Raw genomic sequence first — 17,157 nt, forward strand, 5'->3', positions numbered from 1 at the left:
ATTAACAGATAGAGAGTCGCCATACAAAACACAATGACCCAGACTTAGTGACTGGATGGGATTAAGTTTAATACCGAATCTTGACAGACATATCCTGGAAGCATATCAGTCCCTCAAATTTCCAAAGACAAATCTGGGATTGATTGTATTAACTGGATAGTTAAATACAGCTAATCCGCACTGATCACTTACTATGTCTCAGGGCATATTCTATTGCTTATTTAACACATTTAAGCTACCACAATTTTCTTAGAATGTCTAAACAAAACAAAAGATGACATTAAACTGAATAATTATTGCAACTAAACTGTTATTTTATCCACACAAAAGAGCAAGATTAAAAAAAGAAGAGAAATTATTAAATATGCAGACGAGGCAGCAACAAGAAAGACAGAATTTCCATGCCAGGCTGTCATCTTCTTATTCCTGTTCATCTTTGAGTTGGTCTATTCTTTAGGAAGTGAAGCATTTCTGGCAAGTAGTACAATGTCTGAATGACTGGAGGGGATGGATTGATGGTCAGACAAAGGGCCCCGGGACAGGTTGACTAGACAGCTTCATGTTCCTGTGTGTTGTCACTTTCAATGGCAGGGAAGAAGAGGTCTAGTCTGTTCCTAATCTGAAGGGGATCAGTCAGGTGGGAGCTGGGGGTCAGTCAGGTGGTGGGGGGGTGGCAGTCAGGTGGGGGGGGGGGGGGGGTAGACTAGGCGATGATGGTTCAGACTAGGTAGCCCCCTCCAATCTCCCTAGATACTTTTCTCTCTATGCACACCCTCAGGACCATAGTGTGATCTGGGTGGTGATAAAGGTCCAGGCAGTGACAGAGACAGAATGCCAGACTGGCTGGGCAGGCAGGGTTGGAGTCAAACCCCTCTGTCTCTGTGAGGTGAGGACTTGGTGGCCCAGCCAGCCTGTCCTGAAGGGGTGTATGAAAGGCATGCATTCTCAGAGACGCAACACAGAGAGAAGAAAGTCTGGGAGTCAGTCTGACTCTGGCCAGGCAGCCATGCTGTCTTACCCTTTATTCCTCTTTCTTTCCCTCCCTCAGTCCAATATCTGGGAGACTCCAGGCGCCACAGTGTAACTGCAGTCTCAGGTATGCTTCTGCAAGACACTACTACACAATCTCCCCAGGCTTCTATAGCCTAGCTGGGATCAGAGGAGTGATCATCCTACTGTATTATCTGAGCTATTCTATACCAAGTTTCGATTGTTGTTCCCCAATTCCTATACACTATTCTCACATCAAACGTTAATAATTCTCACATCAAATTGAACATAATGAAAGTATTTCCTCCAATTTATTGTGTAGTACAGTATTGGCTTCTTCTTTTCCTTGTTCTGTTCTCCCTCCCTCTACTCCCCTCTAATGTTGTGGCATTGTCATCATGTTTAAGGGTTTAGGATGATTACAAAATAATGTGAAAATAGAACAAGTAAGCAGAGCCTATGTTGAGGTTCACCCTCTGTCAGCATAGTGACAGCTGCAGGGGCAATTTTCATTGTGGTGCATGTGGTTTTGTGGTAGATATGCTCTCATCTAAACTACATACTAAGCTGTGGCTGCTGGTTCATTATTTAAACAGGCCACAAGGATCATAATGCACATTTGTTCCTCAATGAAAAATCTTGACTTAAATTTGGATAATTTTTCTGTATGTTTTGTGGGACTGAAGGACTGTGCAGGGTTTTGTGTTTTAAGTAGGAAGGATTTGAGTAAGATTATGTGTTGACATAAATTAAGAGATTTAAGATGGAAGATTTTAAATGTAGTTGTAGCCAATTATGTAGTTGTAGCCTATTATAACACACATATATATATTATTAATGTTTTTTTTGTCTTGATTTCTTGTTTTTTTAACGAATACTAAATCATTCCAACATCAACATACCTGGCTGGCTTCAACGTCCGAATCCGGAATCCTTGGGAGGTCCCTACTCCATTGAAGTTTAAATGTAAAATGGTTAGGGTTAGGGTAAGGTTTAAGGTTAGGAACGTCCCAAGGATTCCGGATAGCACTGACCCTGGCTTCAGTCAAAGAAGAAGAAGACCCTGGCTTCAGTCAGTGGAGCGTAGGTGATGCGGACAGCTTCATTGTGTTTGCGGAACACTCTCTGCCAATGCGCACTACCACCACTATCCCATAACTACCCTCACTGGAAATCCGTTCTGTCATCACAGCGACGCGCAACGAAAAGATAGCAAACATGTCAGACAAGAAACAGACTGTGGATTTGGGATTATTAGAGGAGGACGATGAGTTTGAAGAATTCCCAGCCGAGGGTAAATTCATTATATTTCCATACGTTACTATTGTTCACCCGTTTTTTACTGAATTGTCTCATTTAGTGACAACTTTTAGTGACAAAACCGGGCCCGACAGTGACTCAGCTAGTTTAGCAAGCTATGTTAACAACATTGAATGAAGTAAAAGTAAATAGCTAGTGTGCTAGCAGCAGCGGCTAGCTAGCTTAGTAGCTACCACTTTGAATTGTATTATTCACCTGATTGAACTTATAACGTTAGCTAATTAGCGATTGCGCTGGTGTAAACTTTACATAGTTAAACATTAGTTAACTAACATTAGCTGTAATGTAAACAACAACGCGCAGCATCTAGCTAAAAGCCAGCTAGCGTTAATTAACGTTAGTTACTGTAGCTAGCTAGCTACGTTACTTAGACAACGCTAGCTAGAGTAGTAGCTAGTTGAGTAAAGGGCCATCCACACCAAGTTTGATAACTTGAACGATAAAATATACATAACTATAACCTAAACGCTGGGGTGGGGGCTCCACAACAGCAGACCGTTTATCGTTCCACTGTTCCACACGTACACCTGTCAGTCAACTGATCAACGCATCTTACTGCAGGCCTATTAATAAGGTGGTAACACAGACCATTCACTGCTTCAGTGTGGGACAACTGCAAATAATACTTCAATGTACATGTATGCCTAATGAAAAATAATAAACTCATATTTATATCTAACAATTCAACAATAATCCCTGTTTATCCCGGGTATCATTTACATCATGCCTCGTTGCTGAAGTGGTTTGTAAGTTGTCAATTCGTTTGCATCTTCTTTTCCTCTGTGCTCATCTCTCCGTTGAAACGTTTTGCAACGCATCAGTGCAACAATGTTATCACTGGCCAAAGTGATCACACCAACACTCACACTATTTAACTTTCCCCGAATGTTAATTTGGCCTATTTTATATTCAGCAATTAACAAGAGCAAGCCTGCTTCACTCCACAAATGCCTAGCATTAAACAAAAATAAGTATACAAATAAATGTCCTATAGCTTTTCTGGGATTTCACGTGAAAAGGAATAGCGGGGAGTCTTGCGTAGCCTATAGCCTATATTGCGCATGAGAACAGCTGGAAGAGAGTAGAGGTCGACCGATTATGATTTTTCAACGCAGATACCGATTATTGGAGGACCAAAAAAAGCCGATTTAATTATTTTTTACAATTTATTTGTAATAATGGCAATTACAACAATACTAAATTAACACTTATTTTAACTTAATATAATACATCAATCAAATCAATTTAGCCTCAAATAAATAATGAAACATGTTCAATTTGTTTTAAATAATGCAAAAACAAAGTGTTGGAGAAGAAAGTAAAAGTGTGTGTGTGCCATGTAAGAAAGCTAACGTTTAAGTTCCTTGCTCAGAACATGAGAACATATGAAAGCTGGTGGTTCCTTTTGACATGAGTCTTCAATATTCCCAGGTAAGATGTTTTAGGTTGTAGGAATTATAGGACTATTTCTCTCTATACGATTTGTATTTCAGATACCTTTGACTATTGGATGTTCTTATAGGCACTTTAGTATTGCCAGTGTAACAGTATAGCTTCCGTCCCTCTCCTCGCTCCTACCTGGGCTCGAACCAGGAACACATCGACACAGCCACCCTCGAAGCAGTGTTACCCATGCAGAGCAAGGGGAACAACCACTCCAAGTCTCAGAACGAGTGATGTTTGAAACGCTATTAGCGCGCACCCCGCTAACTAGCTAGCCATTTCACATCGGTTACACCAGCCTAATCTCGAGAGTTGATAGGCTTGAAGTCATAAACAGAGCAATGCTTGAAGCACAGGGAAGAGCTGCTGGCAAAACTCACGAAAGTGCTGTTTGAATGAATGCTTAAGAGCCTGCTGCTGCCTACCATCGCTCAGTCAGACTGCTCTATCAAATCATAGCCTTAATTATAACATAATAACACACAGAAATACGAGCCTTAGGTCATTAATATGGTCAAATCCGGAAACTATCATCTCGAAAACAAGACGTTTATTCTTTCAGTGAAATACGCAACCGGAACCGGGTGGCATCCCTAAGTCTAAATATTGCTGTTACATTGTACAACCTTCAATGTTATGTCATAATTACGTAAAATTCTGGCAAATTAGTTCGCAACGAGCCAAGCGGCCCAAACTGTTGCATATACCCTGACTCTGTTTGCAATGAACGCAAGAGAAATGACACAATTTCACCAGGTTAATATTGCCTGCTAACCTGGATTTCTTTTAGCTAAATATTCAGGTTTAAAAATATATACTTCTGTGTATTGATTTTAAGAAAGGCATTGATGTTTATGTTAGGTACACATTGGAGCAATGACAGTCCTTTTTTGCGAATGCGCACCGCATCGATTATATACAACGCAGGACACGCAAGATAAACTAGTAATATCATCAACCAGGAAACAGCAGAGGAAACAGCAGAGGGAACACCCCCCTATCCACATCGATGGAACAGTAGTGGAGAGGGTAGCAAGTTTTAAGTTCCTCGGCATACACATCACAGACAAACTGAATTGGTCCACTCACACAGACAGCATCGTGAAGAAGGCGCAGCAACGCCTCTTCAACCTCAGGAGGCTGAAGAAATTTGGCTTGTCACCAAAAGCACTCACAAACTTCTACAGATGCACAATCGAGAGCATCCTGGCGGGCTGTATCACCGCCTGGTATGGCAACTACACCGCCCTCAACCGTAAGGCTCTCCAGAGGGTAGTGAGGTCTGCACAACGCATCACCGGGGGCAAACTACCTGCCCTCCAGGACACCTACACCACCCGATGTCACAGGAAGGCCATAAAGATCATCAAGGACATCAACCACCCGAGCCACTGCCTGTTCACCCCGCTATCATCCAGAAGGCGAGGTCAGTACAGGTGCATCAAAGCTGGGACCGAGAGACTGAAAAACAGCTTCTATCTCAAGGCCATCAGACTGTTAAACAGCCACCACTAACACTGAGTGGCTGCTGCCAACACACTGACACTGACTCAACTCCAGCCACTTTAATAATGGGAATTGATGGGAAATGATGTAAATATATCACTAGCCACTTTAAACAATGCTACCTTATATAATGTTACTTACCCTACATTATTCATCTCATATGCATACGTATATACTGTACTCTATATCATCGACTGTATCCTTATGTAATACATGTATCACTAGCCACTTTAAACTATGCCACTTTGTTTACATACTCATCTCATTTGTACATACTGTACTCGATACCATCTACTGTATCTTGCCTATGCTGCTCTGTACCATCACTCATTCATATATCCTTATGTACATATTCTTTATCCCCTTACACTGTGTACAAGACAGTAGTTTTGGAATTGTTAGTTAGATTACTTGTTATTACTGCATTGTCGGAACTAGAAGCACAAGCATTTCGCTACACTCGCATTAACATCTGCTAACCATGTGTATGTGACAAATAAATTTGATTTGATGATTTGAACCATGTGTAGTTAACTAGTGATTATGATTGATTGATTGTTTTTTATAAGATAAGTTTAATGCTAGCTAGCAATTTACCTTGGCTTCTTACTGCATTCACGTAACAGGCAGGCTCCTCGTGAGGCGGGTGGTTAGAGCGTTGGACTAGTTAACTGTAAGGTTGCAAGATTGAATCCCCGAGCTGACAAGGTAAAAATCTGGCGTTCTGCCCCTGAACAAGGCAGTTAACCCACTGTTCCTAGGCTGTCATTGAACATAAGAACATGTTCTTAACTGACTTGCCAAGTTAAGTAAAGGTGTAAAAAAATATATATTTATCGGCCAATCGGCGTCCAAATATACCGATTTTCTTATGAAAACTTGAAATTGGCCCCAATTAATCGGCCATAGCGATTAATCGGTCGACCTCTAGGGCCTACCGTTGGAAAATATGGCATTCTCATGCGCTGTTTGTCGACATCATTCTCCAAAGTCATCCTATAATTTATGTGGCCACCAATATGCTCACATATGCACAGGTATTTAGGCAAGTTCACTGTACGCTCTGCCTTCACCTTTTATCGAAGTGGTTATCAATGTTTTCTCGTTGGAGGGATAGGGAAAATATCACTCTGAAAGTGATCCAAACGATGGCTCTCGTTATCGTTCTCCACTATTTTTGTAGTTATTGCAGTTGTGAACGCTCATGTTCACTTGAATTAGAATAATACATTTTTTATTCTAGGTATCGTCCTTAACATGGACGGCCCTGTAGAGTTACTTGTTAGCTAGCTAACGGTGTTTCATAATTTCTCTTCATTGTATTTCTCTGTGTTCAGATTGGACGGGTCTGGATGAGGATGAAGATGCCCACGTGTGGGAAGACAACTGGGATGATGACAACGTAGAGGATGACTTCTCTAATCAACTCCGGTAGCCAGCCACACCATTCATATATTTACATTTGTGTTATTATTTAGCAAAAGCTTTAATCCAGAGCGATTTACAGGAGCAATTAGGGTTAAGCGCCTTGCTCAAGGGGACATCAACTTATTTTTCACTGTATCTTCTTCACGGGAGACAAATCGGCAGGGTTTTGGAAACATAAGGAACATGAACTCAGCAAAAAAAGAAATGTCCTCTCACTGCCAACTGCTTTTATTTTCAGCAAATTTAACATGTGTGAACATAAGATTCAACAACTGAGACATAAACTGAACAAGTTCCACAGACATGTGACTAACAGAAATGGAATGATGTGTTTCTGAACAAAGAGGGGGTCAAAAGTAACAGTCAGTATCTGGTGTGGCCACCAGCTGCATTAAGTACAGCAGTGCATCTCCTCCTCATGGACTGCACCAGATTTGCCAATTCTTGCTGTGAGATGTTACCCCACTCTTCCAACAAGGCACCTGCAAGTTCCCCGACATTTCTGGGGGGGAATGGCCCAAGCCCTCGCCCTCCGATCCAACAGGTTCGAGACGTGCTCAATGGGATTTAGATCCGGGCTCTTCGCAGACACTGACATTCATGTCTTGCAGGAAATCACGCACATAATGAGCAGTATTGCTGGTGGCATTGTCATGCTGGAGGGTCATGTCAGGATGAGTCTACAGGAAGGGTACCACATGAGGGAGGAGGATGTCTTCCCTGTAACGCACAGTGTTGAGATTGCCTGCAATGACAACAAGCTCAGTCCGATGATACTGTGACACACCGCCCCAGACCATGATGGACCCATCACCCCAATTCGATCCTGCTCCAGAGGACAGGCCTCGGTGTAACGTTCATTCCTTTGACAATAAACGAGAATCCGCCCATCACCCCTGGTTCGACAAAACCGCGACTCGCCAGTGAAGAGCACTTTTTGCCAGTCCTGTCTGGTCCAGCGATGGTGGGCTTGTGCCGATAGGCAACGTTGTTGCCGGGGATATCTGGTGAGGACCTGCCTTACAACAGGCCTACAAGCCCTTAGTCCAGCCTCTCTCAGCCTATTATGGACATTCTGAGCACTGATGGAGGGATGGTGTATTCCTGGTGTAACTCGGGCAGTTTTTGTTGCCGCCATCCTGTACCTGTCCCGCAGGTGTGATGTTCGGATGTACCGATCCTGTGCAGGAGTTGTTAAACGTGGTCTGCCACTGCGAGGACAATCAGCTGTCCGTCCTGTCTCCCTGTAGCGCTGTCTTAGGCGTCTCACAGTACGGACATTGCGATTTATTGCCCTGGCCACATCTGCAGTTCTCATGCCTCCTTGCATCATGCCTAAGGTACGTTCACGTATATGAGCAGGGACCCTGGGCATCTTTCTGTTTTTCAGAGACAGTAGAAAAGCCTCTTTAGTGTCCTAAGTTTTCATAAGTGTGACCTTAATTGCCTACCGTCTGTAAGCTGTTAGTGTCTTAACGAATGTTCCACAGGTGCATGTTCATTAATTGTTTATGGTTCATTGAACAATTATGGGAAACAGTGTTTAAATCCTTTACAATGATGATAAAAATGATAATTAAAAAATCAAGTTAAATTTACACCAATATAATTTTTAATGTCCTGATTCATTCAGTGGGGTCTTTCTCTAACATATCATTAACATCATATCCAAAAAGTCGGATTTCTAACCTAATACATCTGATAATAAGCACCGAGCTCTGACAGAGCGGCAGCTTTATCCCAGCAACTTTTGAGGATTTGTAGTCATGGCTTCCAAGTTGCTTCTGCTGGTGAAAATAGCTAAATTTGCATGACACGATCTGAATTGAATGTAAAAGGCTTTGAAAATAAAAAGCTTGTGGGTACACTCAGTGCTCCCTTGACAGTTCAGAGAGATGCTTTTTTTTATCTTTAAAAAAGAACAGTAACTTTGCATTGATATGAACAGTGTGTACTAAAATATAAACATACTACATGTCATGTCTCAATCTATCTTACCTCTATATTATTTTATATCCTCTACATTTGAGAAGATGAGTTCAATGATAAGCCTGTCAGGTAGCCTTCATTCTCACACAGCAGTCAGCTTAGCTGACACGATGCTATCTTCCTGATTTTTATGACCACTTTTTTATCTTCTCTGGCCTCTATGGATTTTTGCTCTAATTTTTTCTATCCTACAAGGGTAAAACATTTTTTTTTTTCTTGAACAGATTATGCTAGAGACATGAGGTTTGGACCGTTGGTTTTCTTTGAGGATTATCTACACCAGGGCTGTCCAATCCTGTTCCTGGAGAGCTACCATCCTGTAGGTTGGAGTGAGAACCTACAGGATGGTAGCTCTCCAGGAACAGGGTTGGAGTGAGAACCTACAGGATGATAGCTCTCCAGGAACAGGGTTGGAGTGAGAACCTACAGGATGGTAGCTCTCCAGGAACAGGGTTGGAGTGAGAACCTACAGGATGATAGCTCTCCAGGACAGGGTTGGACAACCCTGATCTACACAATTAACGTATAATTCTACCCATTATTCAAAAGTTGCATTTTTGATTGGACACCCTACTTTATAGGGTTAGTGTTCCCACATGGCCATCTCTCCATGTCACATGGTTTATTTACAGAAGACTGAGGCAGTCACCTGTGCTAATTAGCTATCTAGCGTGCTTTGAAGACCTGTGTGTAAGCTAACTGGGGAGGAAGTGTAGTTCTTCAACTGGAGGCACACACAGTATGGATCTGTTCAAAACTTACTGTAACGTTAGCTAGCAGTATCTATTTTATTGGAAACATTCTTTCTTGCTGTTTTGAAAGATAAGGGACATATATTTCGAAAACCATTTAGCCAGCAATGATTATTGACCTTTCTAACAACGGCGTTGGAATTGTAGATCACACGGCCGTGGGCGAAGCGCTCGTAGCCAGCTAGCTACACCGATCACCTTTTACTTATGACAAATCATTGTGCCCCACTCAGCTTCACGCCCCTAGAAATAAGATGAAGCCCTCAGTTAAAGGGATGTGATGCTTTGATCTTTAAGTAGGGCTATAAGATTTGACAAAGGGGAAATGGCTAAATGGTAACTAAAACAGTCAAAATTGTCATGCTGAATGTTTAGGCACAGCAAATGTAATCAGGCTTTTGAGTGTACTAGTTGGCAATAATAACAAGCACAGATAACGTCAGTTATTAGGAGATTCAAACAATAGGCTCTCCAGGAACAGGGTTGGAGTAAGAACCTACAGGATGGTAGCTCTCCAGGAACAGGGTTGAAGTGAGAACCTACAGGATGGCAGCTTTCTTAAAAATTGTCTTATGGCTACACATATTGGCCTAGTTTTTTTTTTATGCTCAATAAATGCTTTTCATTTCTCCCACAGTGGTGATCATATGGTTTAGTGCGGACATCTATAAAGCATTGACCATTGAGTTGATGGAATCCTCATCAACAAAAAAATCCTCATTGAATAGTGGTGTTTCGAATGTTATCGTAGAGACCATAGTTTCAAGGTCAGAAATGACCACTAGAATTACCCTCCTAAGTCTGTGTTCCAAGTAGGGTACCTGAGTTTACGAGTTTTGTCGTTTCATCAACTGACCTTTCACCTTTCCAACCAAAAGATGATAAAACAAAGCCGTTTACAACCTTCATAATGTAGCCCTGTTAGTTTACATACAATATTTTGTTTGACTTATTGAGCAAAGTAAGCAAGCCAACTGAACGATTAGGCTATTAGCAATGTTTGCTAGCTTTATCGTCTAGCTAAATTTAAGCTAATTGGTTGAAGAGTTGTCTGACGTCTTTCCGAGTTCACCAACTGAGAGCTTTTCTTACCTGGGGAGACATTAGTCAGCATTATTGCATGTCATTTGTAAATTATTATGCAGGCTTTGAATGATACGGACAGTCTACAATGTGTGCTTTATTGTCAGTAATATGTATTCTATGCAGTTGCATGCGTAGGCTACGCTTGTTGAATAATCAACTAGTCTATTGACTTGAAGTGGCCAGTCTGTACACATTTTTTTTTTTATAGTATCCTTCAGACAATAGGGCATTCAAACCTTTGATGGCTGCTATTAAGACATTTATAGAAGACATGGGGTATGATTTATGTTTTAAGCATTTAGCCTTGTACAAGTAGATCTACTTCCTTATAAATCTGTAGCTGTCTGCATTATATTTCTTCAGTTGGATTTCATAATGCTTTTCTCAATCAACATAGAAGGACACTTGTGCTTTAACCATTGGACTGCTTGGATGTGTCTCAAATGGAACACTATTCCCTATATAGTGCACAACTTAAGACCACAGCACCCACTCTTCCCATAGGGCTCTGGTAAAAAGTAGTGCACTTAGAGATAAGGAAAAAAGTGCCAGTTGGAACGCACACTTTGTAATCATCTCAATTGACTGGTCCTTTTTTTTCTCTCCGTAGAGCGGAGCTGGAGAAACATGGTTCCAAGATGGAGACGTCGTAGTAGCTGCCTAGTGGACACAGCTGCTAGGATTAGATATGGATGGACTTTGATGTTCTGAATGTTAAAACTTCACACTTACGATGGAGGATGTTTATAACTAAACTCGCTCCTTTTTTCCCAAAAAACCTTGACTTGAGTAAAGTGTTTGAAAATGTCCCCCTTTGGATGTTTTCATTGTTCTAATGATCTGTATTGATTCAGATAATGTAAGAGTTATCTAAACATTAAAGGTGGTTCAGTTCACGTACCCGTTGACATACTCTTTATTTATGTACATTTTCCATCTCTTTGGGCATAAAACAGCTGGTCAGTTACTGTTTTAATATAAATCCATATTTTCCAATGTTTTGTTTTACTATAAAGACCACTTTGTGTCCACGGCTTGGGTTTAACATCCGTTTAAATACCACTTTTTGTTAGAGCCATTGATTTGAAACGTAGCTTTTCTGCCAGCACAACACTTAACCTACGTTTTAATGGTCCAGTAATTATTGGACTGTGTGACACTCTCCACATCTATTGCAATCCACAATATGAATGTTGCATGATGTTAGTAAGAGTCAAGTGCTGCATCACTCATCTTTCCATTGTGATGCTCTTGGTTTGAAAACTACCACCCACTTTTCACATGGTCACTCTCCCATAGTAAACCATTTAAATGAGCAGGTGTGTGTCGGAGAGAGAGACTGGGTAGAGACGCGCACACAGGGAGATATGCGAAGTTGTGTGTGTGTGCCGTGCATATTTGTCTGTGTCTAAAGTATGACTGACACACACACACATACTGCCAGCCACACAGTGAAGAGTTCCTCTCTGCTGTCTGTATAACAACCCCTGCCTTCCCTCTGAGCCCATGGGGTTGGGGCTGAGTCTCTGAAGGAGAGATTATCCACTGCCATGTTTGTCAGGGGCAGGGAGGTGGTCTCAGCATGGGGGCCCCCGGCCTGCCCTGCCTGGGCCTGCCCTACTCCCGACCAGGCCCTACTCTTCCGGCTCTGCACAGCAGGGACCCCCGCACTGAACCGGAGGCCAATTTACCACAGCCACACTCCCCCGGCAAAATGATTTCTCTGCATTTGTGGACTCTTACTCAGGGTGCTGATGAGCTGAAATTGATGCCAGTAAGACCTGCTGCCTGCCAGCCTACTGTAGCAGAGAAGAGCTGCTTCCTCCTCCTGTTTTCCCCCCTCTGCCTGGCACTTGGCTGTGTCTCATTGTCCTTTGTGTTGCTGGTAGGCATGCTATAGCTCCTGTTGGAATAGGAATCAGATATGTTTTATACACATTCTGTTTTGTTTCTCTTCATAGTACTTTTTATTTATGGACATATTATTATAGATGCAATCCTGATTTTCAGTTCAAAACAACATGTAGGGTTCATTTATCGAACCACCACCTCTCTACACAAAACGGAACGTGTTGATGAACGTTTAAAGCAGCGGATGGCAGTCCAATAGTCTTACCACATTTCCCAAAGATTCTACTTTGACATTCTATGTTGAACCGCCGCTGTTCATCGACAGCCAGCAGGTGATCCACTGTGCGTTGATGTTCGTTATGTTCTCTCTTCTCTAAGGTATGTTCTCTGATGTTTCTGAGGTTGTGCAGGTGTAAGTCCTCATGGTGAGAGAGTATCTCCTAAGAGGTTATAGCTCCCTCTTCTCCAGTGATTATACCAAACACTGTTGTCTGCAGACCACAATCCAACTTCTCCCTTGTGTATAAAGCCCTAACACCCATCCTGATTTCTCCAACCATTCAGAATGAAATTTCAACATGCCCAAAAGGAATATTGGTATCATTATAGACACCAGTGAATTCAGCAGTCCCTTTACAGTGCCTTGCGAAAGTATTCGGCCCCCTTGAACTTTGCGACCTTTTGCCACATTTCAGGCTTCAAACATAAAGATATAAAACTGTATATTTTTGTGAAGAATCAACAACAAGTGGGACACAATCCTGAAGTGGAACGACATTTATTGGCTATTTCAAACTTTTTTAACAAATCAAAAACTGAAAAATTGGGCGTGCAAAATTATTCAGCCCCTTTACTTTCAGTGCAGCAAACTCTCCAGAAGTTCAGTGAGGATCTCTGAATGATCCAATGTTGACCTAAATGACTAATGATGATAAATACAATCCACCTGTGTGTAATCAAGTCTCCGTATAAATGCACCTGCACTGTGATAGTCTCAGAGGTCCGTTAAAAGCGCAGAGAGCGTCATGAAGAACAAGGAACACACCAGGCAGGTCCGAGGTACTGTTGTGAAGAAGTTTAAAGCCGGATTTGGATACAAAAAGATTTCCCAAGCTTTAAACATCCCAAGGAGCACTGTGCAAGAGATAATATTGAAATGGAAGGAGTATCAGACCACTGCAAATCTACCAAGACCTGGCCGTCCCTCTAAACTTTCAGCTCTTACAAGGAGAAGACTGATCAGAGATGCAGCCAAGAGGCCCATGATCACTCTGGATGAACTGCAGAGATCTACAGCTGAGGTGGGAGACTCTGTCCATAGGACAACAATCAGTCGTATATTGCACAAATCTGGCCTTTATGGAAGAGTGGCAAGAAGAAAGCCATTTCTTAAAGATATCCATAAAAAGTATTGTTTAAAGTTTGCCACAAGCCACCTGGGAGACACACCAAACATGTGGAAGAAGGTGCTCTGGTCAGATGAAACCAAAATTGAACTTTTTGGCAACAATGCAAAACGTTATGTTTGGCGTAAAAGCAACACAGCTGAACACACCATCCCCACTGTCAAACATGGTGGTGGCAGCATCATGGTTTGGGCCTGCTTTTCTTCAGCAGGGACAGGGAAGATGGTTAAAATTGATGGGAAGATGGATGGAGCCAAATACAGGACCATTCTGGAAGAACCTGATGGAGTCTGCAAAAGACCTGAGACTGGGACGGAGATTTGTCTTCCAACAAGACAATGATCCAAAACATAAAGCAAAATCTACAATGGAATGGTTCAAAAATAAACATATCCAGGTGTTAGAATGGCCAAGTCAAAGTCCAGACCTGAATCCAATCGAGAATCTGTGGAAAGAACTGAAAACTGCTGTTCACAAATGCTCTCCATCCAACCTCACTGAGCTCGAGCTGTTTTGCAAGGAGGAATGGGAAAAAATGTCAGTCTCTCGATGTGCAAAACTGATAGAGACATACCCCAAGCGACTTACAGCTGTAATCGCAGCAAAAGGTGGCGCATCAAAGTATTAACTTAAGGGGGCTGATTAATTTTGCACGCCCAATTGTTCAGTTTTTGATTTGTTAAAAAAGTTTGAAATATCCAATAAATGTCGTTCCACTTCATGATTGTGTCCCACTTGTTGTTGATTCTTCACAAAAAAATACAGTTTTATATCTTTATGTTTGAAGCCTGAAATGTGGCAAAAGGTCGCAAAGTTCAAGGGGGCCGAATACTTTCGCAAGGCACTGTACTTGTATACATTACTACTCTTGTCTTGCAGTTAAGGGTTTTTACATGTCAAATAAAATAAAATTGTATTTGTCACATGATCAAATGGAGGATGCAGAACCAAGACTGACACATTGCACAAAGATGCACATCTAACTATGCCCTTGAAGCTAAGTGCCAGGAGCTGGATCATTATTTTAATTGTTGGAAAGGCAGCGGAGTGAGAGAATCGGTAAGTGAGAGAAACGGAGGAGAACACACAGCCATTTTGTTTGTGCTGAGAGCGGAAGATTGTCCCCTTGTATTGGGGCTTGAGGAGGGCCTCTGTGGCTCCCCCAATATTCAGCCTCACAGGCCTCACAGCTTTTCACTCTTCTCTATAATATCTCCATCTAGAATTGCTTTTCATTTACCTAACTTTTTGTCATTCATTTATGACCCGCATGATTCACCTTGACATGGGCAATCTGCCCACTTTGACCAATATTGATGTATCAACTCAATCACATTTATAGTTTGAACTGAGACCCAATGAGGATTTATTTTTGGAAGGCAATATGATTTCATTTTGGGTTTCATCAATAGACTGCTACAATTGCTTTTGTCCACTTTGTCTAAAGCATCTCTACATGGAACCCCAGATTAGGGTTTGACCATTTTCTTTGCTGATAATATAAAAAATATAACCAGCAAGACATGTCACAATATAAATCCAGTGAAAAGAACATATTTTGTAACATTTTAGATATATAATTTATTATATTGTTCCTCTGGCCTTGTGGCTGTGTGTGATGGATGGATCCATCCCACTGTCTCAACACTGAAGAGAGGACACACACAGCATCCTCCCAGGCTATACTTTACTTCCCTCTCCCTCAGACAATGGTGGGTACTGCGGTCGTTCCAGGGTTCTGTGACCGCAGCAGGCCTCTCCACCGCCAGCCAAGAAAGACGGGGCCGTCGTAGTCGTGCAGGCAGGGAGCACACAGCTGCTACAATAATAGGCCTAATTGCACGTTTCTTTTGTGGGGATGAAATTAGTGGCAGAGTACTGCTACATACAATGCCCCCACAAACCTCTTAAAAAAAAGAGAGACACGAGGGGGCGAGTTGTTCACCAGAGAGAGAGAGACACGAGGGGGCGAGTCGTTCACCAGAGAGAGAGAGACCCATCACTGCCTACCACCCACGGCCAAGTGTCGTCCCACACCTGTATTCGCCCTCGCTAAAGTAAACACCGATAATAAGGTGTAATTACTTTTGAAAATAACGAGGAGGGCTCCCCATGTGAGAATGGCTCGCCTGTTTATTGTGAGGCTGACACGACCTCAGAGGACACTGGAGGAAAACCCTATCAAAAGCCTGAGTGTTCCCACAGAGAGACCCCCCAGGACAGACAGGCATGCATCAGTTTCAAGGAGGACCTTGTTTTTTCATGTCAAAACTGAGTCACACTACACTATAACTACACTATAACCTGTCTAGTTCACACTACACTATACCCTGTATACCCTGTCTAGTTCACACTACACTATACCCTGTCTAGTTTCCACCTGTTTCTCCATCACACTACACTATACCCTGTCTAGTTCCCACCTGTTTCTCCATCACACTACACTGTACCCTGTCTAGTTCCCTTCTGTTTCTCCATCACACTACACTATACCCTGTATACCCTGTCTAGTTCACACTACGCTATACCCTGTCTAGTTCCCACCTGTTTCTCCATCACACTACACTATACCCTGTCTAGTTCCCACCTGTTTCTCCATCACACTACACTATACCCTGTCTAGTTCACACTACACTATACCCTGTCTAGTTCACACTACACTATACCCTGTCTAGTTCCCACCTGTTTCTCCATCACACTACACTATACCCTGTCTAGTTCCCACCTGTTTCTCCATCACACTACACTATACCCTGTCTAGTTCACACTACACTATACCCTGTCTAGTTCACACTACACTATACCCTGTCTAGTTCCCACCTGTTTCTCCATCACACTACACTATACCCTGTCTAGTTCACACTACACTATACCCTGTCTAGTTCACACTACACTATACCCTGTATACCCTGTCTAGTTCCCTTCTGTTTCTCCATCACACTACACTATAACCTGTCTAGTTTCCACCTGCTTCTCCATCACACTACACTATAACCTGTCTAGTTCCCACCTGTTTCTCCATCACACTACACTATACCCTGTCTAGTTCACACTACACTATACCCTGTCTAGTTCCCACCTGTTTCTCAGTTACACTACACTATAACCTGTCTAGTTCCCACCTGTTTCTCCATCACACTACACTATACCCTGTATACCCTGTCTAGTTCACACTACACTATACCCTGTCTAGTTCCCACCTGTTTCTCCATCACACTACACTATAACCTGTCTAGTTCCCACCTGTTTCTCCATCACAATACACTATACACTGTCTAGTTCCCTTCTGTTTCTCCATCACACTACACTATACCCTGTCTAGTTCACACTACACTATACCCTGTCTAGTTCACACTACACTATACCCTGTCTAGTTCCTACCTGTT

General features: G+C 42.3%; 1 protein-coding gene across 1 annotated transcript; it reads left to right on the top strand.

The window, feature by feature from the left end:
• Positions 1 to 2,175: 2,175 nt before the first annotated feature.
• On the top strand, positions 2,176 to 11,412 carry dss1 (26 proteasome complex subunit DSS1). Its single transcript, NM_001160587.1, is given in 3 exon segments — positions 2,176 to 2,284; positions 6,597 to 6,690; positions 11,125 to 11,412. Coding segments are annotated over 3 exon segments (213 nt in total). The 5' UTR covers positions 2,176 to 2,208; the 3' UTR covers positions 11,168 to 11,412.
• The last annotated feature ends 5,745 nt before the right edge of the window (positions 11,413 to 17,157 follow it).

Source organism: Oncorhynchus mykiss, chromosome 30 (assembly GCF_057628025.1).
Source record: "Oncorhynchus mykiss isolate SJ-2025 chromosome 30, ASM5762802v1, whole genome shotgun sequence".
Classification (NCBI taxonomy): Eukaryota; Metazoa; Chordata; class Actinopteri; order Salmoniformes; family Salmonidae; genus Oncorhynchus; species Oncorhynchus mykiss.